This window comes from Lampetra fluviatilis, chromosome 2, assembly GCF_964198595.1.
Source record: "Lampetra fluviatilis chromosome 2, kcLamFluv1.1, whole genome shotgun sequence".
NCBI lineage: Eukaryota > Metazoa > Chordata > Hyperoartia > Petromyzontiformes > Petromyzontidae > Lampetra > Lampetra fluviatilis.
Window position 1 is genome coordinate 14,296,974 of NC_136276.1, and position 26,926 is coordinate 14,323,899.

A 26,926-nucleotide genomic window follows, 5' to 3' on the forward strand; every position below is an offset into this window, starting at 1 on the left:
CTGGTGGTGGGGGGTGGGGGGCTCGCGGGGGTGGTGGGGGGGGGGCTTGCGGGGGTGGTGGGGGGTGGCTCGCGTACAAACACTGGCGCGCCACTGCGCATGCGCGCACATACACGCGCACACGTGTTCGTGACAGTGGGCAGCAGTGGCAGGACGAGTGCGGCAGTGAAGGCGGCGTCACGCTCGACCGCGTCTGGAGTCCAGAGTCAAGTGTGGGGGGAGCCCCCCTCTCTCTCTCACTCTTTCTCGCCTGCAGTAGGAGACGCAACGACGGTACGTTCGGCGACGGGTTGCGGCCGCGGAGAGATACGCGAGAGTACAGGGAGGAGGAGGTCGACGTAGGTGACATGGGCTTGGGTCGCGTGTCCGCCACCCCCCCCCCCCCGTGGCCAGACGTCTCTGCGTGGTAAACACACGCGTTGAGGCCTCCCCTGCTTAAGCCGAGGCCCTGTGCAAATTCTTTATTTTATTATTGAGGCGGGTTGGGAAGTGACGTGTGGAGAGACAGAGACGTGGACTGATACGGGAGGAGAGACGGGCTGCTGCCTGACTGCTGGCCGGAGACACGGCTCCGTGTTGACGCCAGGAGTTGACCTTCCTCAACCCCTCCACCACCACAACCACCGTCGCTTGACCACGGAAAACAACAAGTTGAAGTGCCGCTTTTCTGTTTGAGGTGCGCAGCTCCGGTTTGTGCTTGCGGGTGAAGTCTGCACGTTCCCGCGGCGAGCATCGCAGCACGCTCGAAGAGGCAAGTCACAACTTGGTGTTGCCTGCTGAGGAAGGCCCAACTGATTACACCAGGTGAAGTGGAGACTCACAAATAATGTTGATTTTACTGACCGTGGATGGACGATGGTGACGACGATGATGTTGACAGCGAGTGAATATGACGACGATGATAAAGACTGTGGGTTGGATTTTTCCAGGATAATTAGAAAATAGTGAATATTTAAATGATGACGACCGTAAAAATTAAGGTGATTAATATGAGGGTGATGATTCTGATCTTGGTGAAGATGATGGTAATGATTGAGATGGTGGTGAAACTAGTGACGTTTATGATGATGGTGGTGGTGTGAAGATAATAGCCGTGATGATTGGGAGAGGTGGGATTAAGTTTGACCTCTGGGCAGGATGTGAACCTGTGATGTGTCCATGAACAGTTGTAGGATCTAAGACTGTTCAGCCCGTAGACAACCCATAGTGCTTTCTGAGAGCCTTCAAAGAGTTTGAAGCAGTAGACATGTGCACGGTAGACGTGGAGACAGTTCAATTTTATTAAACTGACGATATAAGAATGTACAACCAAAGTACTGTTTTATAATCAAGTACATTACATAAGTTGCTTTACATAACTGTGTACTGTCCATGATACCATGCACGTTGAAGAACAATACAAGTTCATGTATGGCTGTCAGAAGTAGGAACATGCTCGAGAGCAAATGGTTGTTAACCTTTACTGCAGCCTGATACCCCCTTTGGTTCTCAATGGTTAAAAATATATAATGAAAATAAGTACATAGGTTTGATGAAACAAAGTAGTTGTACTTACATGTCCGTGCTTAATTTGTGTTTCGATGATTTACCTTATTATAAAAAACATGTGGCCAAGTCTCACCCCCAGAAATGGCATCTCGCACCCCCAGGGGGTGCGTGCATCCCAGGTAAAGAGCCACTGCCCGAGATCATGTCCACTGTGAAGTTGGAGTGATGAGATCTGTAAGAGCGAGATGCAGTTTGGCATCATAGGACCAGGAGTGTTGGCAACGACGTTGGCCTTTGTCCAACCTGTAGGTAAAGCATGGCTTATGCTGATCATGGTGACAGTTTTTACGTCTCCCTTATTAGGGGAATTATCTACATTATTCCACATGCCGTTAATCCAAAACATTGTTGCAGCCAATGAGTCATAGCTTCCAGCCTCAAAAAAATATCATTATAGTTATATCATTTACACATTTCAGTTTCCCGTACTGTTTTGAGCCGGGTCGCAATACAATTGTACTTATATCTGACTAATAACGTATCCATATCTTTGGATATGATTGAATCGCTTCCCAATTAGTGGACAAGATGTCAAGTTGAGCTGGACTTATCTTGTGCATTATTCAAAACGTTACGTCCAATGCTGAATGTTGTGCAGGATAATACTTAAATTATGCACGAATAACCACAATGGACAGTTTGCCAAATTTTGCTTCTGTATGCCGTCGTGGTAAACATTCTGACCAGCAACCGCCAAGATCGTTCATCATTGCCCGCAGTTCCTGTTACAGCATTACTAAAGATATTGACCGTGCGCTGAAATTAGTGCATCAAGGAGAACTCTTGAATTAATTCTGAGACCACAGACCCCGCCTCTACCTTGGACCGCCGTATTTTCATTCGCTGGTCTAGGTGTTAAATGCATTTGTTATGGTCTTGATTCACGAAGTGTTCGGTTATTGTTGAGCACTTTCTCAACCCCTTAATGCACATCACTTAAAGTTCTCTAAATATTAATTATTCCTAACTTCCCTGCAAATGTGATCAAATGCATTGAGTCTTATACATCAAAATCCAATTCACAATAGTTATTTAGATACAGTACTGTAATGTCCCATTGTTGAAGTCCATTCTTCCAGGGAGGTTATTATTTTTGGCAGAAAACTGATCGTCATAGGTATTCCAGATGTCCTCAGTTGCTGTGGTGCTTCTACAAGATACTTAAGAGAGGATGCTGTATACAGTAGTGAAATAAAGAAAAGTTGCAGCCCTGCAATTTCTTTGTTTCACCTCTGCTGGCAGAAGGGTCTCCACTAAAATAATGGCCCTTTAATGGCTAGTTTGTCTGAATAGTCCATGCTTTCTGAACGTCTTGAAAGAGGTGCTTCTGGGTGAATGGAGGCAAAGGGTTGTTGAATGGGTTGGTCTCCAGATCGCAAATTTAGAGTGCTAACAATGACACCACGATAGCTGTATATAATAAGTCCCAAAATTATTCTTGTATACTCTACTCAATGACTTTACAGGAAGTTGTAGAACATGTTTGCCTCAAACATAACCCTTGGGTTATTGGTTAAATCTGGGAATAGTGGTGCTGTGTGGCTGATCAGCTGGACAGCATGTGTTGTAAAGTGTTGATTGTCATGGGTTCAACATGCAAAGTTTACAGTGTGAGCTATTGAATTTCCAAAATGATTGAACTATGAATTCGTGTAGTGTCTATCTAAGCCGTTTTAGTAAGTCAGGCAATTGATATTACACAGTTAATGTGCTCAGTTCATTTTAGTATGTAGAGATGATACGTGTACACATCTGCATTAGTCGCTCTGTGAGTGGTCTATCATATGTACATGTTTGGGTAGTCCAAATGCTGGATGAGGGCCTCTTCACAGCATGGGGCTTATTTGACCATACCTTGCCATGCTGGTCAATACGGGTTGGTGAAGGTTTGGAGCAAAGACATTTGAACATCGTATAGGATAACGATGGATTTTCCTGACCTGCCATTTGCTGACACTGTTGCCCCGTAGTGGCCTGTGACACCTGTTTTGGTTGATGGTGGTCACCCATCCGAAGACTGTACAGGCTCAGCCTGCTCAGCCTCTGAGATGAGGTTGGATGTATTCTGGATGGTTTGGTGAAAGGCCAACAGATGGTACAAATCATTGCAATGTGTGTTTTCAGTTAAACATTACAGAGATGCGAGTTTGAATGTATGTATTACATATATTAGAAATATAATCCCTCCTACAAATCTCGTGTTTGATGAGGGGAAACGTGCAAATTATGGCCTTGTTTATGTTTCGCGTGAATGGTATTGCATGCCATATTTATTTAATTAATAATCGATTATGCAACAGAAGTTGGCTCCAAGAATCTTAACCCGATGAACTCTGACACACATTAGCTGAGGCCTTGTTTTAGCATGGCAGCCAATGGAGGAAATGTTTGTATTGTTGCAGGACGAGACAAGCTGTTGCAGTCATCGTGACCCATGCTTTAGTGCAATTTAATATTTACTTGGTTATGGATATGTATTCCACACTGCTATTGTTGTTATGTGCTCGGTATTGTACTATGTTCTAGGGGAGGTTTGTTTACGTTCAAGAATGTTAATGAGAAAAAGATCCATAATGGAGCTACAGTAAATCAGTTGGAGAGTGCCACTTACATTGAATTTTTTCCCTGAGTTGGAGCTATAATTGATGAATGCTTTTGTCTCATCGTCACAGTGGCAGTCAAGAAAACTGTACTGAAATAAGTGCTACATTTTATCGACGTAAGGTGACAATGGTGTGCCAGTTTTAGTGGCAATTAGCTTGTACGTCAATGTTACAGGGATGTTTGGGTTTTGTGTGGTTTGAACATTTGAAAGATTCACGTGTTTCGTGGAGGACCATTTCAGGCTGGAGGATCATTTAGTGCTCTTTGTCATTAGTGCCTTTATTGTATCGACCTTCATGTATACAATGAGAGTAAATACATACACTGTAAAATGGTTTCACTTCAGCAATTATTTTTATGGTCTCCGGAGTTTATAATCTGGTAACAGACGTTATCTCCCTTGCCTCGTATGCAGCAGGTCGTGGGTTCAATCCCGACCGACACACAAGTATATACTGTATTTGGAGTTTGCATGTTCTATCCGTGGTCACGTGAACATTTTCCCCTGGTCCTCCAGTTTTGCCCTCCATATTTATGAATGTGCGTTTAGATTATTTGGCCGCTTATACATATTCCAACCTTTGATGATAAGCCACTTTAATGGGAAATCTTGTGTGGCCAGATCACCTCTGAAAAAGAGCTTATAGCTCATTTGGGCTTTACCTAGTAAATAAAATAGAAAAATTCACGGAGCCCAGCAATCAGACATTTGACAGCTGTTTTTCAAAAGTTGAGTTTGCAGGACCGAAACGTCCAAACTGAGTGTGCATGCAGAGTACATACATTAATTAATTAGCAGCATAAGGTTGTGATTATGTGTAGAGTGGTTTGGCAAATGTCGGCGTGTATATGTGTGTGTGTGGGGTGAAGATTGATATCAGCTTCAGATCTGAAGGGCAATTATGAATGTTGTGTAAGAAAGCATGAGTTTGGCTGCCCTGGTGTGTGAGAATATGTGTGGGAGTGAACGAGTGCTTTATCCATCTGAAAGGTCAGTGTTTGTATGTTGAACTTCTTTCGCACTGGATGTAGCCAACCTTGCTAATCGGAGGTGCAGGGGAAGGATAACAAACTAAATACAAAGCAGTTTTATAAGAAATTAGCTTTAATTATTGATTTTAAAGTGCATAGCTCAAGTGGCTTCCTATAATATCTGCAGAAAGAGCGTTCCAGACGGCCACAGAAGCGCATCTGAAAGCACGCGATACAGTGACCATCTTTGTTCAATGGTTAGCCAAAAGCCACTGCGAATGTGACCAGAGTTTGCGTGATGGTCTATGCTCCTTTAAAAGATCAGCAAGGTACTGAGGTTCATTTGTGTTCAGCATTTTGTGTATAATGAGTGCGAAGGTGTAAAGTATTTAAAGTAAATTTGTAAATACATATGGCTGGTACGGGTTGATTCCCTTAAATGGTGTAGCAAGTGGCATTAGCAGCTCTCTCAGTGGTCTAACTATATTCTGGACAACTGGGGATTGCTTGTTGCTTCAATTTACATTTTAACATTACCCACTTCTATGGGATCGTTGTGCGAAGCTAATTTGCATATACATTTTTCCCAAAGAAAAAGTCAATGACCAAACTTTTATGTTTCGTAATTTAAAAAAAACTTATTCATAATTTTGTCTCAAGAAGTGTGCTGTCTTGCTTACAATGAATAATGATAATCGACAACCTTTTGCAAATCCACTGCTGATGAAGGCTTCCTCATGCCGTGTCGCTCATAGTCTTTTTTACACCATACTTCACCATTCTCGTCACTGTGGGTTGGTGGAGCCAGTTCAGATACCACTCGCCACTCGTGTTAGTCACAGTGCATTGAACCAGTGCGCCTCCATTTCGCCCTTGTTCATAATGTGTCTTGAAAAATTGCTACATTCGTGGTGTTGCTGCTCATATTTTGCCTCTGCCATTTTGTCACTCCATATTGTTTAAGTTGTGTTTTGCCCACGGGTTATGCATTGGATGGTCTACATACCACTGTACATTACTTACATTGCTACACATTTTCAAGAACCTTGATGACATTCCAAGTTTTAACATTCCAAAAAGCCCTGCTTTTTCAGAGATGGTCTTGGTTAGCCTGCTATTTACACAATACAGTGCTTTGCTTACTGTGCCAGCATTGCCATGAAGATCAGTGCAAAACCACCCATGTGCTTCCATACCTTTCACATGTCCAAGTGACTTTTAAGTGTTTTTGGTATTCAAATCTTTCACTCTACAACATGAATATCACAAGATTATCATCCTAACAAATTATTTTCAGCATGTTACTATGCTGAATGGGACCAGTCAAATTCTACACAGTTGACCATGTGGTTGTGTCTTTTCTATGCACTCTGTATGAACACTTTGAAATTATTATAACAATAGCTGCCTCTGTGGTATGTCTTACACAAGTATGAAAGTAAACAAGGTAGTTTCTGGCAGCCTCGCTTACAAAAGAAAAGCACTCGCTTCCGAGAATATAATTTCATATATATTGGATCCCTCTTTTTCCAGCCGTATCCTATGTGTGTCGCAGGAGGAAAAGGATATTTGGGAGACGGGAAATTTATTAAAAATTCCATGCCTCTATAGAGTTAAACCATTTTTTTTCAGGCAAGACAAACTTTACTGTACATGAAATGTTTGTGATACTCGGATTCTTGTAGATGGGATCATTGGAGCACTAAAACTGACAGTTGGCTTGGAGTACCAGACCCCACTCATGGTTAAATCCAACTTTGTATAAATTCTTGACAAAAAGTGATGTTGGCTGAGACGTTGATAAATTATAGGAATTAACGTTTTTCAACTTGAGCAATAAACACATGGGCAAGTGTAAAGAAACACTCATAAGTGTCAGTCATGTGCGCACATGTAACTGATTTTAGATTCCTAATATTCTGCAATCTTGCATATAGTACAGCTGGAAATCGCAGCTTGGTTGATAACCGCACAATAATTGGGAATGACTTGGTCCAGCGGTAGCTTATTCGCCGCTTGTTGCAGAGGTTGGTGGTTAGAATATGGCAGGCCACCTTGGTTATTACTGTGGGTGCATAACTGTAAAATGTATCTTCTCCTTCACAGTAAATGTCAATTATCCCCTGACATTCGAAATGAGTAAGCCATTGTCTGCTGGCGTCATTGTTCAAATTTGCCAATTTGGAAAAATTACTTGAATATGACTCAATTGGGATTGCACATAGTAATTGCCCCCGGCTACTCAGAGTAATGCCCACTTACATGCCAGGTGCTGAGTCCCCTTGTGCCTCACAGGGATAGCTGCCAAGCAGGGGTGCCCTTCGAACGTTTAAGATGTGATTGCAAGTTGCTTATCACGTGTAAAGTGCCCGTAAGATACCACCGTATGAAGAGCACGATATCAAAAACAAATAATGATTGTTAGTATAATGTCCATGGGATGCTGATTACCTCTCTGGGTGATCACAAAATTAAAATATATCAGTGGCTTTTGGGTTTTGATTTTGGTTATATTTTTATGTTTTCATTTTTAAAAATTTGGAAACAAAAACATACTTTTGGATTTCATTTTTTTGTTTTTAACACCCCGACTAAAAATGTAATACATATAATATACAGTATCGTTAGACATGATGAACTTCATGAGTATGAGCCTTCAATTCACTCCTAAAAATGCACACATAAGGGACTTTTTTTTATTTCTCAGAAGAAATAATTGTAATCTATTAGCTGATGGGATTTTACAGATGAATGTTTAGCTGTAGCATTTTATTACATAAGCCAGCCTTAGATTAATTTATATTTTCAACAGTATGCACTGAATAGTAGACTGATTTTAAGATAAAATTATTTTCAAAGGCTGTGGGGCCCAGATATTGAGTTGGCCTCGTGCAGGATTTCCCAAACTTTCCACATTTACCAATTTACTTCCCATTAAAATACATCTTAAGTTGTTCCACACTGCACGCGCCTAATAATTATTAAACACATCCCACGTGACTCGCTAAGCAATTAACGCTGTCTGCACCACATGGAACGTGCACACACACCGAGATCTCAATATTAATGTGAATCGGCTGTATTAACGCAGACGTTGTTAATTACTTAGCACATCACGTGGGACGTGTTTAACAGTCACCGGGCTTATGCAGCGTGGAACATACACATTTGTATTTGAATGGGGAGTACATTTGTAAATGTGGATAGATGTTGCTTGGTGGGTCTTGAGGACTCGAGTTTGGGAAACCCTGGCTTAGTATATAGCAAATGATCCCTTGTAAACTCATCATAATGTTAAAAACATTGTAAGTGGTCACCATCCCATCGACTACTAGGAAGAAACATCTCACATGTCATGTGTTTTTGTAATGTTTATCGTTTTACCTGAAATGTGTTACACATGCCAGGAACTAAAAAGGGGATATTTGTGTCTGACTGAAGCCCTGACTGAACCCCTATGGCTTAATCACAGATGTCCATCTACTTATTGTATCATTGGCATGCATACTGTAAACATTGTTACAAGTGTGTATTGTGCTGGAACTAATTATCAAAGAACTACAAACTAAAGTGCATAAATATAAGTGCCAATCTCACAATGGTCATACAATCAAGGTAAATAAATGGAACAAGGGCATTGTTTGCTTTGACTTAAATTATGAGGTTAAATGGAACATCTTGGTAACTTCAGAGATGCATTATATTTACTTTGGTTCAGACTGAAGTTTTGGACACAAACTCCAAAAAACTCAATTGCAGCTGCACCTGTGGGACATTTTATTGTTTCATTACCATCAAGCCCATTTATGGCTCTATCTTTGGATATGAGAATGTATATGGCTGATGTACACCTGCACTCGAGGTCCAGTGATCTAGGTGTAATTCCACATTTTTTCTGTAAGTTCTAATGTGGACGTGTCCTCTTTGTCTCCTGGTCTATGATGTGCTCACCACCACTCCTCCACATGTGCTATGCCAGCTAGAATAGTGGCACATTAGCCCTGCTTGTGGGATTAAAAACGGTTGTCTGTTTGCGTGGATGCATGCTTAGTGGAGCAAGGATGGCGCAGTGGGCACAGCTGCAGCAGCTGGACACCAAGTTTCTGGAACAAGTGGATGAGCTTTACAATGACAGCTTCCCCATGGAGGTCCGCCAGTTCCTCGCTCACTGGATTGAGAGCCACGACTGGTGGGTGCCCCTCACACCAGTAACATGTAAATGTACATGCATGATTAATATTCTTAGGTTTTTTCGGTAAAGTCATGTAGGTAAAAAATTCTAATTACTTTTATAAATTTTAATTTTTACCTACGTGACTTTACCGAAAAAATCTAAGAATATGAATCCTTGCAGTCACGAAATCTTCAAATCTAGAATTATGCATGATTAACTTGGTGCCTGGGTGTGGAATATCGATTCTGTAAAAGTGACTCCTAATTCCTTTTATGCTGTGTGCAGGAACCACGCATCCAACAATGTTTCCCAGGCCACGCTGCTGTTCCACAACCTGCTCACTCAACTGGACGACCAGTACAGCCGCTTCACACAGGAGAACAACTTCCTATTGCAGCACAATTTGCGCAAAATTAAGCAGAATCTGCAGGTAGGTGGAGTACAATTCTGGACAAGGATGTATGTACACTTATTCGGGGCATGGAGGGAATAAAGGTAGGGCTTTTGAATCTTCTATGGATTTGGTGTTAAGCATTGACTGGAATATTAAGACCACGAGGGTTGGAGCGGGGTGAGGTCAGGGGGAAGACATTATGCATAAAAAGGCTTGTCCACCCATAGCCCTGTTACATTTACTGAGAGTAGTTTGTGTTTTTTACTGTGCAATATTGAATGGAAATGTTAGGGTGCGTCAACTTACCTATAATGCATAATTGGGCTCCTCGGCAAAGCATTTATTTGAATAATCTATTTACCAAAACCATTCTTACCACAATTACCAACAGTGGATGAAGGCCTCACCAAACTTCACCATCTTTCACACTTGAGAGATGCAAAATATGTCTTAGGGTCCTGTACTCGGGATGTGTCTCGTTCCAACGCCTTTGTGGACATCCTCAATGGGTGCGTTCCCTCTTTTGGCTGTCACTCCATCATTAGTCTTGACAGTCAGCCATCATCCCTTCTAACAATGTGTCCTGCTCGGCCTCAATTACTTTTTTTTTATAGTCAATGTGATAACTTGCATTGGTTATCCGATTCCCGTGTTCTTTTTTCGTCTCTCATTGTAACTCAAAGCATGCACCTTTTTACGATTATTTGCACAATTGTTAGCTTTTGTTCCATTTTATTTGTAAATGTCCATGTTTCTGATGCACATGTCATAGCAGCAGATTCGCACTGATTAATAACTTGTTTTTCTAGGCACATTAAGTTTCTTTGCATTATTAAGTTCAGTTTTTCAACGGCAGCCCCCAACCTGGTCTCATCCGCCTCTTTATTTAATCCATTTGACCCTGATCGACTGTTAATGAGATATACACTGCTGATGTTTTATCAGATGTGTCCCTCCAACAGATTTCTTCAATTGTTCATCAAACTTGTTGTATGTGACTTTGTTTTACTTATATTTATATTGAGCCCAGTTTATAGCTTTCTTTATTCATTTCTGAAATAATTTCCTGAAGTTCATGTCCATTGGTTGTTATAATGACTATATCAACAGCAAATTTGAGATCCTTCAATATTCTCTTATTTTATGTTTATGCGTTTTTTCTTCTAAAACTGGTGAAAATGCATACCTACAACCAGGTAGAACAAGCATTGTAATGTTCATAAATAATATGTTGCTGCAGACTAAAGCTATCTCATTCTCCCTCTATATAACCCCGTAGGCGCACTATTTGGAGGACCCACTCCAGATGGCTCTCATCATCTCCAATTGCCTGGCAGAGGAGTTGAAGATCTTGAGCAGTGCCCGCAACATTGAGCAAGTATGGCCAGGAATACTGACGTGCGGCACACATACCTCTTCTGTACGAGCCGTGATGAAATTTGCATGTTTTGTGCAGGTTTTGGATTTGCATTTTTAGTAGCAACAGAAAGAGGTAGGGGTTACACAACAACAGGTTGAACTTGTAGCTACTTCAAGCACAAATTAGTAAATTTGGCCTAGACCAGATATCTCACTTTTCAGTACTAACCGGAGGTAGAAAAACGATAGTGGTACCAATTTCTTTACATTCATAATGAAGGCAAATAATTAAAAACGTTTTTTTGAATGAGTGTGTGATGACATCATTGATGGCACTAAAGTTTTGCCACTTCAGGTTATGCCAAATTATGCTCTGTCCCATGAACTAAATCTGGTAACTGGAGGACAATTTGTGCATCGACATTGGGAGCTCCATATATTGGTCTTTTGCAGGCCTATTTGGTCATGCAGTACTCACAGCCTGCTATATATATTTCGTTGTAATGACATACCTCATTTGTTATTTGTTTGTGAAGACTGTGTAGCTATTACAATGTTCCACTGTGCCCTAAAAGCTAAACACCCTTTTTTGCAATTAAAGCATTTAATAAAATTGGTACATTAACAACACCGTGGACTTTGTTAGAGTGCAAGTTGTATCATTTGCTCTTGATCAATAACTCTTGAAGCATAACCCCTGATCTTGTCCACATGACTTGTCAGATGGGTGGCATGGTGAGGCATGAACATATGGAAATTCCCAGCAAGGTGAAGCACCTGGAGAGCAACATGAACGAGATGCGCAAGCGTGTGCAGGTAAGTCAGGCATTTGGCGTTTTGCTGATGTGCGCCGCCGAACGCCGAGGAGTACGCTAGTCAAATAAAACAATGATGCATCTTATACTTAAAATGACAATGTACACATGCGTGCCAATACAATAACCCATTTGTCTATTTTACCTGTGTAGTTAAATCTATATACTTAAACAAACCAGTTTTTTTTTTAAATGGGACCTTTTTGCCAGTATAAAAGGATAAAAAAATAAGAATAGGTTTTACCCTTACTGGCAATAAAACTGGTGTTAAGAAGTTCAAACGCCAGTTTTACTCGGAAAAGGTAAAACCTATTCTTATTTTTTTATACTTTGATACTGGCAAACAGGTCCCATTTTATAGCTGCTAACCCCAAGTTTTAAATGCCCTGATAGTGGCATTGTTTTTGTACTGTTCACTTTTGTCATTCTCAGGTCTGACTAGGCCCTAAAGAAGGCTGTCTCTGGTGTAGGCCAATCAGTTTCAAGGAAAATGCATATATTAGAGCATGTTTGTATGCATGTTCACCACAAGTACCTGTGGTTAATGCAGACAATATTCCTTGCAAAAGGTTTCTATTTGGTGTTTGAACACCAAATATAAACCTGTTTTACTGCCAGAAAGGGTAAAACCTATTCTTATTTTTTCATACAAAAAAAGCAATATCCTTATTCTCAAATGAGTTGTCATCTTCATTGATGGCCCTGAGTCATAGATAAAAATTCTACATTCTTATCGCAGTAACTTGTGTCTCCATACAACAATGACTGCTGACTACCACAAAGTGTTATCCATGTTTTCTGAATGGTCCCCTGATAATTTTAACTGGACATGCATGCTCACCACTGCTGGCCTCGGTGTGCATATTTGTGTTTGATAGACTATGGAGCAGGAGATCAAGAACCTTGAAGACTTTCAGGATGACTTTGATTTCAAGTTTAAGACCATGCAAAATGGAGGTGGGCCTCTTATCATGCCGTATCTCATGTACATACATTGCCCTTACCCTCCTGCACAAATGGCTTGCACGGATATCATTCCTGATTCAGATACTTAGGACATCCATACACTTAGTGCGATGCCCATACACATGTGTGCTGACAGTGGTGGCTATGTTGTGTACGCGCAGAGACCATGGACGTCAACGGACACCGCAATCAGGAAATGAAGCAGCTGCAGCAGATCTTGGTGGACCTGGACCAGCGCAGACAGGTGCAAACACTAGATTTGAAGCTTTCGTGACTGCAAGGATTCATACTCTTAGTTCTTTTGGTAAAGTCACGTAGGTAAAAAAAATGAAATAAAAATTAATAAAAATAAAATAATAAACTCACGACGTTTCGGAGGCAACACAAGTCTCCGTCGTGAGTTTATTATTTTATTTTTATTTTAAAAAAATGTTTTACCTACGTGACTTTACCGAAAGAACTAAGAGTATAGGTGCAAACACGGCATGGGCACTGTCTTGTACTGCTCGCACACACGGTCGTACAGCCACCCGTAGGAAAGCATATAACAGCTGTGTACCGTACTACCAGCTCCGAATCAAACCAGAAAATTTAGGCAGTGTGATTTGATTCTTCCCCAGAGAGCTACAGGCCTGTGAGTTCACAAATAAACACTTTTGCTCCAGCTACTTATCATGTGTCGATTGGGTTTTTTTTAGCAACAGTTGGGTAAAAGTGTTGCGTTTTAATGGTGTTAGTGGCGCACTACCCCTTACGCCCACAGAAACCCATTTTGCTGTTTATCAAGGGCTTCCTGGAGTTTACTGGGGAAGAATGGGGATTCTGTGACAGCAGGGTGTTGATAACGTTGGTAAACAGCTCTGCTGCGCGAGTTTACGAGCGGCTGTTCACAACGCTTGCCATTTTTGCGGCTACACACAGCGTTTCCTGAAGAGCACGGGCGAGCTGCTGGGCCTCATGGAGTCGCTGCACATTGCCGTGCTCAACGATGAACTGAAGGAGTGGAAACAACGCCAGCAGATCGCCTGCATTGGCGGTCCTCCCAACACCTGCCTGGATCAATTGCAGAGCTGGTCAGCATCTGTACCCGCTCCCTCAGAACTGTGTTTGAACACAACAAAGAACCCCCATAAAGCCTTCAGAATTTTGGTGCAAGTGCTATTAGCGAGCACCTATTGAACGCACACGAGGGGATGAGTGGCCAGCACCATGCCGTGCCGCCTTTGTCTCCGCAGTGGCAAAGTTTACACACTGCACCAGGTATTCACTTGAGGCTGAGGCGACCTAGGGGAGGCCCAAGACCAGTTCAGATAATCGTCACTGGTGTTGGTCGTGAGCGAGAATCGAACTCGGGTCGCCAAGTTCATCGGGCAGCATGCTAACTGCTACACTGCCCCTCCCCACATATTTATATACACATATGTGTTCATATATATAGACACACATGTGTTTTTCAATCCAGTTATATTTATCCTTATTATGAAGAGAGATGTTCCATTGACACTGCTCTCATGGATGGGTTTTAATTCATTTACTGCATCACTTTGGTTGAGACCTACAATGAATGATGTTACATGTTATAATAAATATTTTAATTGTGTAGAGATCTTCATGGTTTTATATTTGTTATCCTACCTCAAAGAAATTATGGTTTTACTACAAGATGCAGCAGTTCATATTCATACATTTTCCTTATTCATGTAATTCCAATCCTTGTCAATTTGTGCTTGGTTTTATCTGAGCTGTGTCGGGAGAAATTGAATGTCTTTCATGCTTAACTTATAACTAGTACTGTGTAAATGGCATTTTGTTGATTAGGGCTTAGGTAAAAACATTGTTTTGACAAAATATTTAATAAAAAAAAACGGTATGGCCCAAATATCCCAGTGCTGAAAAGTTATCTGCAAATTACTTAATTCGTGCAAAAACTTGGCAGGTTCCTCCTAACAAGACTTTTGACTTCCTGAGGCTTTCGTGGGCAAACAAGTGTGATCATTGCAATCAAATAAACAACCCAGTAACCTTGGTATTTTTCTTTTGAGCACTGCATGAAATGTCAGATTGTTATTTATCACAATTTCCATGACATTGACAAACGTGTAAGCGAGTGGGTTCGAAGTCTGTGCTTTCGGCGGAGGTTGTTGTTTAGAAACGCAGTGGTTTGTAACGGCTCGCCACCAAGGTAGGGGGGGGGATATGCTGTTTTGGCTCAGGAGGCACGACCACGTTTGCAGGGGCGAGCAGCGATAGTGCTGCGCTGCGTGCTGCGTGTGGGCGGTCGCTTGCCACGTAATACGTGCCATGACGCTGCTGCGCTGGGGCCAGCCCCGAACGGCGGCCACCCCAAATGTTCCGTGGCGCACAAACATTTCCACGTGACTAAGCGGCTGGCGTGGGGAGATCGCGCCCCGTCATGATAGCCATCTTTTACCGCAGACTGGTGAAATAGCCACGGCCGATGTCTGAAAAAAGCATATATATTTTTTCTCATTGCAGCTTGGGATAAGAAACTCGAACCTTCGTTTTAATGAGGGAAATGCCCAACGAGGTAGCTTGGCTCCAGTTGAACAATGGGGTTACATAGGAATACAGCATAAATATCTTGTTTATGCAAAACAGATACGCCAAATAATTTGCATATTGATTAATTGTTTAATACCTGAATTAAAATACCAAAGACATATAGCATGTAAAAACACATCTTTAAAAATGTATTTCTTTCAATATCTTTTATAAGTACTGCATTCCAAACTAAGAGATTGTAAAAAATATCAACCTCTTTGAGTTACTCTTCTTTTTGTTTCAGTAAAGTTGGTAAGTGAAAATGTGTTCTTTATATTTAGCTCTCAAATTAAGTGGGCAGTTGATATGAATATAATTCTTTTCCATAAATATTCGAATACAGCCTTACCTGCATATATCGGGGATGTAATATTACACCTTTGCCACTTCCACTTATCTAAGTCAAAGGGTATGAAACTCGGTATACTGATTTCTGATATATGTAAATGGATTTGCGCTGCAGCTGTCAAGATACCATGCTCCCGATCCTCTTCTGCCCACCCACCAGGTGTACCTCCCTGTCAGAGGGCCTGCTGCAGGTGCGGCAGCACCTCAAAAAGTTGGACGAGCTGCAGCAGAAGGTGTCTTACAGCGGAGACCCCATCCCCGCCATGCGGCCCGTGCTGGAAGAGAAGACCAACGAGCTCTTCATCTCGCTCGTCAAGAGGTGCGTACTGTGGACGGGAGCCTGGGCAGGCAGATTATAATGGAGGCACAGCGCAGTAGATGAGACGATTGACAGACCTCATTGCTGGATTGAAGCATCAAGGGGCCCTGGTACACAGTACGATTCGAGTCTCAGAGTGGGCTGAACAGGCGATGGGGATAGAAAGTATGATGCCATTTTTCATAGGGGCCACCCCAAAAACAAGCAACGGGTACACTGCAACCGTTACTTTAACGTTAGGAAGACTCTGTAAGGCAGATGGCTGCCAATGCCTTAATACGGGCCCTACCAGTCAAAGGCATCTTTCCATCTGTGGCACCTGGCTAAAGCACCGAGACTGCACCACTGTCAGATAAAAGCGTTCGCCATAGTCTGTCACCAGCGAGATAATTTGAGGGCGAGGCATGAGGGCATGCTGCCAGGCTTTATTGGTGATCATGTTGGTGTCGGCTGTTCATGTTAAAGGTGCAACTCCGTCTTGTCAATGGGATGTGTGCAGCTCTTTTGTGGTGGAGCGCCAGCCGTGCATGCCGACTCACCCACAGCGGCCACTCGTGCTCAAGACGGGAGTGCAGTTCACCGTGAAGCTGCGGTGAGCCCCCCTGCACACTCTATCCGTGGTGTTGGGACTCGCCCCACTCCTCACTGTGGTAGCTCGCACCCATTTGAGCAACAGTGTAAAAAGAAAACCCAATGTTAATTAACATTTCAATAAGTTCATACAAATTATGATAGGAGAGTAACACATTTGATTTTATTCTATAAGAGAGAGCTTTACTACTTACTGTGTGCATGATTTAAAATTGCATAGAAGCGATAATGGTTTGTTATGTAGGAAAGCCTCATTGAGTGTTTGGCCTTTTTATGGAAAGTTCCGTTTTTTTTCGTTCGTTTCTTCCATGTAAAAATAAACCAGAGCACCTACAGATAACCTATGTGCTTACCACAGTTGAACCACAATACCTTGCTGGTCTTGTCAAGGAGCATAAACCATCACACGAACTACGGTCATTCTCACTGACTTTTGACTAGCCATCGAACAAAGACGGTCACTGCATCGCGTGCTTTCAAATGTGCTTCTGCGGCCTTCTGGAATGCTCTTCCATCTGATATTCTGAAGCCACTGGAGCTATTCACTTTTAAATCTAGATTGAAAACTAATTTCTTTAGAATATATTTTTGTTTCGTTTTTTTTTCTTCCACCGCACCTCCGATTAGCATGGTTGGCTACGTACAGTGCGAAAGAAGTTCAACATACATACAAAAGGGATAACACTCAAATCTCCACGGATGTTTCACACCCCCACTTGCTATACTGCCATGTCTTGGCCACATTGCAACCCAGCAGGTTTGGTGTATCACAGCAGATACAGAAATCTACATGGTCGGCCTACCCACCATTGAATTACAAACATGCTGCTCCGTTCCTGGAGAAGGTTATATTTTAGGGAGAGTTTTGAGCAGCGGCTGTGTTGCAGGTTGCTGGTCAAGCTTGTGGAGCTCAACTACCAGCTCAAGGTGAAGGCCGTTATCGACAGGTACCGCTCGCGGGCAGCCTTCTCGTACTGTCGGCTATCTACGCTACTTTGCATAATCTTGTCCTTTAACGTGAAAATAAGAGTGTAACGGGTTTTGTTTTTCTATTGCAGGGACGTGGACAGGCCTCCGATTAAAGGGTAAGAGCAGTGAGGATGAGTGTTTTTGGGTGCGTTTGCTATTGCTAAACTGTCAACTTGTGTGACTGGAAGTGCATGCTCAATTTATGACGCTTGCCCCACAAGATTCATGGAAACTATTCATGCGGTCTTCATTTATTATTTGTTACCAGTCTTAATTTTGGCAGGACCCTCCCAAAAAAGAGTTTTGAGACTCAGTACAGATTTCCTATATGAACAAGTATGAATAAAATAACATTTGTTGGGCTGACTTTTACATTGTCTTGGTGATATTTGAAGCATAAGTGGACAGCGTTGTTGAAGCAAAGGCTATACAATTTGACTATATTCATGACTGTAAATATCCTTGTACGTTAAGAGTAAAACTGTCAAACATTTAAAGTAAATTTGCTTTGGACATTCACTTGAAATACGCCTAAAACTCGTGAAGGCACCCTCTTTTTTGGGAACACATTTTCACTTTTTGTTTCGTTCGAACTTCCGCTGATCACCACCCTGAACCTCTTTCACAGCTGCCGGAAGTTTAACATCCTCGGCACAAACACCAAAGTGATGAACATGGAGGAGTCCAACAATGGCAGCCTGTCTGTGGAATTCCGACACCTGGTATGGGGGGGGGGGGCTGAGTGGGATGCACTTAATATACACAACAACCGCCATTCGCCACTAAGTGGCGGTGACGTCACCACGATGCTTGTGCCAGGCCATGTGCACCTTGAGGCCACGTGAAGTGTCGAACGCCCGCTGGCAGGAGGTCACGGGGCAGACCTAGTTTCCACGGATCGACTGACCGAGATGATAATATACACACAGGCGGGCACATGCATTGCGGCCAATGAGACTGTTAAGGTTGCAAACTGTTCTAATTAAATTGTTTCGCTTGTCATCCGCAGCAGCTGAAGGAACAGAAGTCTTCGGCTGGTGGTCGCACCAATGAGGTGAAATTTAGTGTAGGTGGTAGTCGCTTCATTGCGCTCAGGTCAACACAGATGATGGCGATTTGTACATCTCGTTTACGGGGAAGATGAATCCTTGTGTGTGGGGCACATTCATATTATTGATTTTTTTTGGTTCCGAGTACGCAGCGTGCGCACTGAGCGAGGATGTATAATTTCTTACAACGCCTTACAAAATTTCGGAAACCCTAAATGCATTTCGTCATGATTAATTTCCTCCTCCATCCCCAGAACCCGGTTTCCTCTGCTAATCCATCCATTTTCAAATGGGAGCAACTCCTATTTTTCAGAAAAGGTTGAAAACAATCAGGAAAGGATTTCTCATGTCTGGCAACGCTTCTCTGGTTTCCTGTCCTATTACCTCCTCACCATCTCTTCATGATATCCCCTGGCCTGTCACCCCAATGGACATCACTACCATCAGTTCTAGACTAAAGGCATCTTTTGTGCCCCATAATCTATATGCCTGCAATGTTGTACAGAGTCTTGACATACATTAGCATTTATACGTTATATAAAGCCAATTTTTATTCTTATAAATGATTTAAATGGAATATCAGCCTGACATTTTAAAACAACGATATTAGATACGAATATGAAGAGAATGATTAATGATGCACTAACCCTTTGATAGCTTGTGGATCTTAATAATCCCTACTTGTCTGTTGGTTTGTAAATCTCTGTCTGTCCATCTCACAGGCTCCTCTGATCGTGACTGAAGAGCTGCACACATTCACCTTTGAGACACAGACGTTCCACCAGGGTCTTAAGATCGAGCTGGAGGTAGCTACCCCTTGGTTTTGCCTTTGCACACTGATAGGGCACGAGTGTGGTGTCAGAAGACTTTAAACAACATTGTTGAACCAAATCTGAGCTGCGGTACTCGTGGAGAAATTCATCCTTAACGACCGCTCTTTTCCCAACTTAAATAAAAATCTATTCATCCTTTGTCCGTGTGTGAACTGTTGTAATGGGGGCAGAAGCAAGCTTGGCCTCCAGTTATGAAACGAGGTCATGTGTGGAAGACACCACATTTTGAAAAACACCCGTTTATAATGAGGCAACATTTCATTTTAAGGTTAACCAAGTGGGATAAAAGCCAGCGGTGAAATGTCTGGAAACTTTAACTTGTAATGCATACTTCAGTGTGTTAGGATCTGAGAGCTCAGACTTTTTGTTGGCTGTCAGCAGAGCAAAAGTGAGGATCGGTGTCCCACTCAAAAAGTGTGTGTGTGGTGGCTGTCGACTTGGAAGTGGTAGTGTCGTGTTTAGTGTGCCGCGCTTCGAACCCAGTGACCCGAGTTCGATTCTCGCTCACGGCCAACACCGGTGACGATTATCTGAACTGGTCTTGGGGGATTCTCGAGGTCGATTCAGCCTCCGATTAGCACGGTTGGCTACTTGCGGTGTGAAAGAAGTTCAGCATACATACAAATGAGTATCCAGTGCGATGCGTAAATACTTCGCCACGAGGGAGGCAAGCAACTGTTGTGGTGCTGGCCACCCCCCACCCCCTTGTGTGCCGTGCCGGCCTTCATAGGTGCTCACGAGCAGCACTTGTCCCTGCAGTCTGTTCAGGCTATGCGGGGGATCTTTGTCTTCGTAGACATGCTCGCTGCCAGTGGTGGTCATCTCTAATGTGAGCCAGCTGCCTTCGGGATGGGCGTCCGTCCTCTGGTACAACATGCTCACCAATGACCCCAAGGTGAGGGCAAGCAGTGAGAAGGGCAAAAGTATGCCCAAGTACTGCTGTGGTGAATTTTGGGAATAATTTTAGGTCGACAGTTTGCATCACTTATGTTTGAAATTAACTCAACAAATGCACTCACGTGTTTTTAAAATTGTATTTCATGACAAATGTGTTTCAACTATTTAATCATCAACTTTTAAAGTACCTAAATCGTTGACTTAATCTTATATCCTGCTATTGTTGGTAACGATATGCCTCCATACTCTATGTATGAACAACTTATTACTCAGAGAAGCACACAAACATGGGCACCTGTGTGCACGTGTATATTTGGATGTATGCCTATTCACGTAAATGTGTGCGTGCTTCTGCAGAACGTGAGCTTCTTCACGAGCCCCCCACCTGCGATGTGGAGCCAACTCTCCGAGGTGCTGAGTTGGCAGTTCTCGTCCTGCACGAAACGAGGGCTCAACGCAGAGCAGCTGTCAACTCTGGCAGAGAAACTTCTCGGTCAGAAGACACACACAGAGAGTTGACGCGCACATAGGGCAACCTCGCAGCTCGAATGCAGTGTTCTGGGGAGGCTCGCTCTCACGTGTGATCTGCATATTTCACAAATGTTCATTCCACAGTATGCACAAACTCACATTAATGCATAAAACACAGCTATGTATGGTTGTACCTCTCGCCACCATCACACCGTTCACGCACAACTGCACTATATGAAAGTCCCTTTGTCGATAATGCGCTTGGCTACCTTTGCGAGATAGCTAATGTGCACCTTTGCTTGTTGGCAGGCCCACGTGTCAACTACTGCGAGTGCCACATTCCTTGGGCCAAGTTCTGCAAGGTATGTTCACCACCTGCACCTGGGTGTCTCTGGCACCGTGTTGTCACCATTTGAGTGTATTCACGATTATGCTGTGCATTGGCTGTATCATCCATTTTCTTTTCCAGTTGAAATAAACATTTCCTACCCTTCAGTCAAGCAATTCTCTTGCAGTCTATTTTTAACATTGGGTAATGCACACATGTGACTACATATTTTCTCGCATGTCTGCAGGAGAATCTGCCAGACAAGCCTTTCTCGTTCTGGCTGTGGTTGGATGGCATCCTGGAACTCGTGAAAAAGCATCTCATTACGCTGTGGAATGACGGGTGGGTTTGGCCTCATGCCAGTGAAGCACATGCAGTCCCACCATCCCACCTGACGTACCTAGGCTATTAAGTCCTGTATTCTATTAAGAATGTCTTTACTTGGGAAGTGTCACTGACAGTGTTATTCACCATTTCTGACAAATGGAAAGAGTGACAGACATTCCAGATTTTAAGCTTTTGTGACTGCAAGGATTCATACTCTTTGGTTTTTTCCGACGGACGCTTGTGTTGCGCCCGAAACGTCGTGATTTAATTTAGTTGTTTTCATTTATTTAATTCTATTTTTCCCCTACGTGACTTTACCGAAAACAACCAAAGAGTAGTGACAGACATGTACAGATTCTTAAAAAAATGTGTATTTCAATGGGTTCTAATTTAGAGTAAAGTTGCATTGTCACTACAGAATGGCACATCTACACACCCAACACTTAATTTGTAAATTAACTCCTTTTCTCAGTATTTCAGATAAGGAAGTGGCCAGATTCAAAGAATATATCAGCTATTTGTCCTTTATTCCACCACATATCAGGCTTTCTTTATTGGATATCGGAATGTTAACAAAGGCTGCTTCATATAATTTTTAAGTGCTCGGTTGTGATTTTCCTCTTTGTCTGTTGGACGTGTGACCTTTTCCTGGCACCGGCTGTCACAGCTGCATCATGGGCTTCATCAGCAAGGACAGGGAGCGCCAGCTGCTGAAGCAGAAGTCCCCGGGCACCTTCCTGCTACGTTTCAGCGAGAGCAGCAAAGACGGTGGCATCACCTTCACCTGGGTGGAGCAGAGCAGAGACGGTAGCTCCCTGCCACGTGACAAGAATATTTACACCTGGAACTGTCATGACACTCGACATAATATCACGTTGTATCAGGCAACGGTCCCGCAAGATGGCATGACAGAACAACGTTGCATATCCACTCAGAAGATTTAAGCAGCCACACCCAGTGCCGTTTTTGTGCACGGTAACGTGAAGGATACATAATTGATGGAACTGTAATGGCTTAACAATGCGAGTGATACAAGTTCTCTTTCATTTGCTGGACGGGAATGCGTTTGCGTGCAGGCGAAAAGCCCATCAACTCGGTAGAGCCCTACACCAAGCAGCAGCTGTCTGCGGTGTCGTTTCCTGACATCATTCGCACGTACAAGGTGATGGCTGAGCAAAATATTCCCACAAACCCACTCCAGTACCTGTACCCGGACGTGCCCAAGGACCAAGCGTTTGGGAAGTACTACGCTCCGCCAACAGGTAAGAGGCACGGGCACATGCGCCTGTGAAAGATGCTTACCTTCATGAACAGCTGCACGCACAGCGGCCATCTTGCCAACTAACTGCTTCTGTGCATCGTATTTATGCTTACGTATGCTTCTCTATATTCGTGTCGGTCCTTTTTGGTGATGTCACTGAGTGAAGGGTCACCAGCAGTATAATATATACTCTTAGTTCTTTCAGTAAAGTCACGTAGATAAAAAATAAAATTAATTTTAATTTCATTTTTTACCCACGTGACTTTTAAAAAATGAAATTAATTTTAATTTCATTTTTTACCTACGTGACTTTACCGAAAGAACTAAGAGTATGAATCCTTGCAGTCACGAACGCTTCAAATCTAGAAGTATAATATATCTCAATTGAATATAGTAATTTAGCGGGTTTTTTGAATCTTTTGTGTGAAACAAAGAAGCTGCCTCAGCTTCTGCTGTTGTGATGCTGAGTTGCGGTAAACAGAGGTAAAGTCGGTGCATTCATTCATGAATTGGATTCCCTGATCTGTGAGCGCAGTTCCTCCTGAGCCAATGGAAATCGGCCCGAAGGAACCTGGTTACATCAAAACCCAGTTCATATCTGTGTAAGTCTTGCCAGCACCAGCTGTACACACCAGCTGCAGATAAACATTAAGCTTATTGAAATTCACGGTTTGCATTTCTTGTTGAATCGGACGTTTGACGTTTGTTTCGTCCCCATCCGCCAGGTCAACGCAGCCAAACAGCTCCCCTCCGTCCTCAAGCAACATGATCTCTCAGCCACAAAATCACGCGACTTCTCCACACTCGAGCTGTATAGGCTCGCCTCACTCTGCACACATACCTTCCCCTCACTCGGTTCACATGACCCCCCAGCATCCAGGTCAAGTGATGTCGCCACACTCAGGGCAGCTGGCACATCCGCATGAAGTCTTCACCATGTCTTCGCCCGAGTATGAGATCAACAGTGGGCACGCCGAATTGCCCAACAGTGGCATTGTGAGTACACGGAGTCTCCACCATATTGGCTAAACATGCATGCCTTGCAAGCAAACAGCTCATTGCGTGAAGTTCCAAATATGCAGCTACAAATATTTGTAATATATTTTTGTATGTTTTACGTGTAAACTGAAATGTGCGTGTAAACTTTTGTCCAGTTTTACTACAGTTATGCCCTGTGTGAGCTAAGCCATGTGTGCACTCCCATGACTGTCGGCTGCAGGGTTACTCGAGCAGCATGCAGGGCCAATCGTTGTACAGCCCGTTCTACGGACAGACGTGCTCAACGTTCCCGGCATCGCACATGTACCAGAACAACTGAGCCACAACACAAGATGCCTCTGGAAGAAAGGAAGACCTGGATGGGGAGGAGACGTTTGAGCAGAGAATGATGAAGTGTGAGGACAGATCTGGCTATTAGGCATATTCTGTTCATTTATGATTTATGCATGCCCAATAACCTACTCATTGCTTAACGACTACCCTCTTTCAACACTCACCCTCACATCATTGCACTACCACAGACAGATAATTAATTCCCTTAAGTTTCAGATCTACATTTTGTCTCCGAGGTGAGGTGGGAAACCAGAGTTAGTGACCATGTGACAGCAGCTAAACTGGAGTGAGCCCATGTTCAGTCAAACCCAGAAGCCTCACATATGATGCGAGGCTTGTGGCAGCAAGAAGCAGGTGTCCCCTTCTTCAGGATATGTGGAGCCCTTCACACTGCTGGGTCAGAGTGCGGATTCCTTTTTAGAGCTGTACATGGGTAATCCGTATGGCATTCTTGCCAGTTAACCTGAGTTTTCAATTGAAGTAGGAAACCTATTAATCTAGGAAGGTGTTGCTCTTCTAATAAGTTGCAATTGATTCCAGGATGAGCATGTGATGAGCATGTGATGAGCATAGGTGATTGTCCAACGTTAGAATGTAAACGCTGAGAGAGGTGACTGGGAGTTGCACATTTTCTTGCTTTTAAAAAAAGATTTTTAAAGAGTACACTTAAGGATTTTTAGTTTGATCTTCTTTTATTAACTCGCTATAATTTGTCAATATAGAAATTCGGTAATGTAAGTTTGTCCAAAAACAATGCCTTGTTCAATGTAGCACATTCAGACAACCTGAATGAATGCACATCATTTTTGTCGTTTTCGTGTTTTGCATGTTATGCCTTCCAAAACCATCTTCAAGTAACGGCATTATTTGGCTTGCTGGTTGCAGAATGTTACTTGTATGCAGTGTAAAGGATTCCTCAACACCTTAATTATCTTCGTGATAACATACTTGCCTTACCAAATGTGCTGTTTTAATCCACGATAATGTAGGTGGGGTGGGTGAATGGCCATATGGATCATCATTTTCATGAGATACCAAACCTAAGGTATTACAGCAAGTGCTTTGGATGGGTTTTTTTAATGTTAGCTCCAATTGTAGCTTGGTGGGATTTTCCAGGTTATTGTTTTCTTCCAGGCATGGAAACATTCGATTTTGGAATTATCCAAACACTGCAAGCAGAACCATCATGCTTTGATAATAAAGATTTTCTGGATCAAGGGATATTTTGGAAATACTTGGATACAACAATCGCTTACTTTCTTCCTTCCACCTTTTATTTTCCAAGCTGTGAGTTCCTAAAAGTATTATTTGAATGTGCCTCAAAGATTATTTTCATTTGCCCCCATATTGTACAGTACGTGGTTTTATATTAGCTTTTTTAAAAAATATTGTTTTACTTTTACTCCCTTGATGAATGTGAATAATGAGCGTGCTCCTTGCTAAAGTATACATTTTGAAGTAGCAGAGGATGACACCTGTACCTGTATTGAACCTGTTAATGTCTGCTTCAGGATGGGGACAAAGGTGGCCCGTGTGACAGCCCTGCATGGCTTCTGCGTGCCTATGCTGCTGTTTGCAATTGGGGGGGGAGGGGGGTTTGCCACATCGTAAGAAATTTGAGATTTCCTAAGAAATGTTTAGTTAATTTTACAGTAAAGGTACTTTGTGATTTTCTTTAATGACCAGAGTTAATAAAAACATTCACTGCTTTTAACTTCACAATCGATGAAGGAGTAACGCCTTTATGCAATGTAAGCAAGCAGGCAATGGTTTAAGTGGCCTATTGTATAAATAAGAAATGTTTGTGTGTCCTGCAAGTATAAGCAGTTCCCTGGGTTTTTTTTAGGAATAATGATAAGTGGAGCAATCCCTAAGCATCCCGTTCCTTTGGTGGGGGGGGGGAGAAATCTTAAATGTATTTTCTCGTAACCAGCTGTGTGGTGAAATGAAGCTCAAGATGGGATTCTATAGGTGCTTCTCCACATGCCGTGTAACATTAGTTCTGCCTAGCAGGACAAACGGTCTCAGAAGAAGTAATTAATGGTGATTTAAAAAATGTGTAGATAAAAGCCATAGATGTTGTAAGACGTGTCTTTGTATCGCAATGTAATCAATTCTCCTCTGTATAAGATTATTTGTGGATTCACTTATCTTGTATTTCTTAAACTTTTAACGTTTTTGACGTGTCTTTTTGTCATGTCCACGTAGATTAGACAAAGCATGTATTGTTCAGATTACCATATATATTGCAACTATATATTTTGAATGTATTTACCAGCAGTAAAGAAAAAACTTGCTTGGAGTGCATCTTAAATGCTTCAAAGATTAGAATGTAAGCAAGGATTGGAACACCCAGTGTGTTATATGGATGCAGTACAGCAGTAATAGGATTGTTCAGACAATGTACTTACAGCTTAAACACGTATATTGACTACATATTCCTCAATGTAACCTGGTTATGATAATGCCATCCACAGCAATACCTCTAGTGGTTTGCTCTAGGTATCACTGGATGTCACAGTAATATATATTTGCTTTGATGTAACATATTGCCTTTATTAGGGCTTGTGCAGCTCCGTCCTGCTGTCCTGCATGCTGTTTATTTCGTACTTTATATAAAAAAAACATCTGTATCCAAAATTATCTGTTACATCCAAAAACAATGGATATTGCAGTATTCGCACACACACACACACGTGTAATGTCTTGTAATGGGGGTAAACCGGCAAACCTAACAACGATATCTGAACTGGTGCTCGGTGTCCCTCTCTTCAACTAACCCCACTGACCATTGCAGTGAAGTATAG

The 26,926-nt window shown here is 42.6% G+C and overlaps 1 protein-coding gene across 2 annotated transcripts; it reads left to right on the top strand.

The window, feature by feature from the left end:
• Positions 1-98: 98 nt before the first annotated feature.
• Positions 99-26,297, top strand: STAT1 (signal transducer and activator of transcription 1). Of its 2 annotated transcripts, none has more exons than XM_078870559.1 (25): positions 99-273; positions 685-804; positions 9,176-9,313; positions 9,584-9,728; positions 10,972-11,070; positions 11,775-11,867; positions 12,745-12,823; positions 12,994-13,076; positions 13,754-13,905; positions 15,903-16,061; positions 16,561-16,653; positions 17,540-17,599; positions 17,711-17,737; positions 18,250-18,343; positions 18,631-18,675; positions 19,393-19,476; positions 20,300-20,398; positions 20,758-20,893; positions 21,181-21,233; positions 21,447-21,541; positions 22,194-22,333; positions 22,603-22,788; positions 23,323-23,389; positions 23,513-23,783; positions 24,007-26,297. In XM_078870559.1, the coding sequence occupies exons 3-25, from the start codon at positions 9,186-9,188 to the stop codon at positions 24,103-24,105; spliced, it is 2,487 nt and encodes an 828-aa protein (XP_078726685.1). In that variant the 5' UTR covers positions 99-273; positions 685-804; positions 9,176-9,185; the 3' UTR covers positions 24,106-26,297. The 2 variants fall into 2 exon arrangements, with proteins under 2 accessions (XP_078726685.1, XP_078726695.1); XM_078870569.1 differs by having other exon boundaries at positions 685-751.
• Positions 26,298-26,926: the final 629 nt, after the last annotated feature.

What these genes read in the sequence shown, in the direction of transcription:
- STAT1 (XM_078870559.1), top strand. Translation starts at nt 9,186, where the DNA reads ATGGCGCAGTGGGCACAGCTGCAGCAGCTGGACACCAAGTTTCTGGAA. An exon ending in TGGATTGAGAGCCACGACTG is followed by an intron (nt 9,314 to 9,583) that starts GTGGGTGCCCCT and finishes TGCTGTGTGCAG; the next exon opens with GAACCACGCATCCAACAATG. An exon ending in AATTGCCCAACAGTGGCATT is followed by an intron (nt 23,784 to 24,006) that starts GTGAGTACACGG and finishes TGTCGGCTGCAG; the next exon opens with GGTTACTCGAGCAGCATGCA.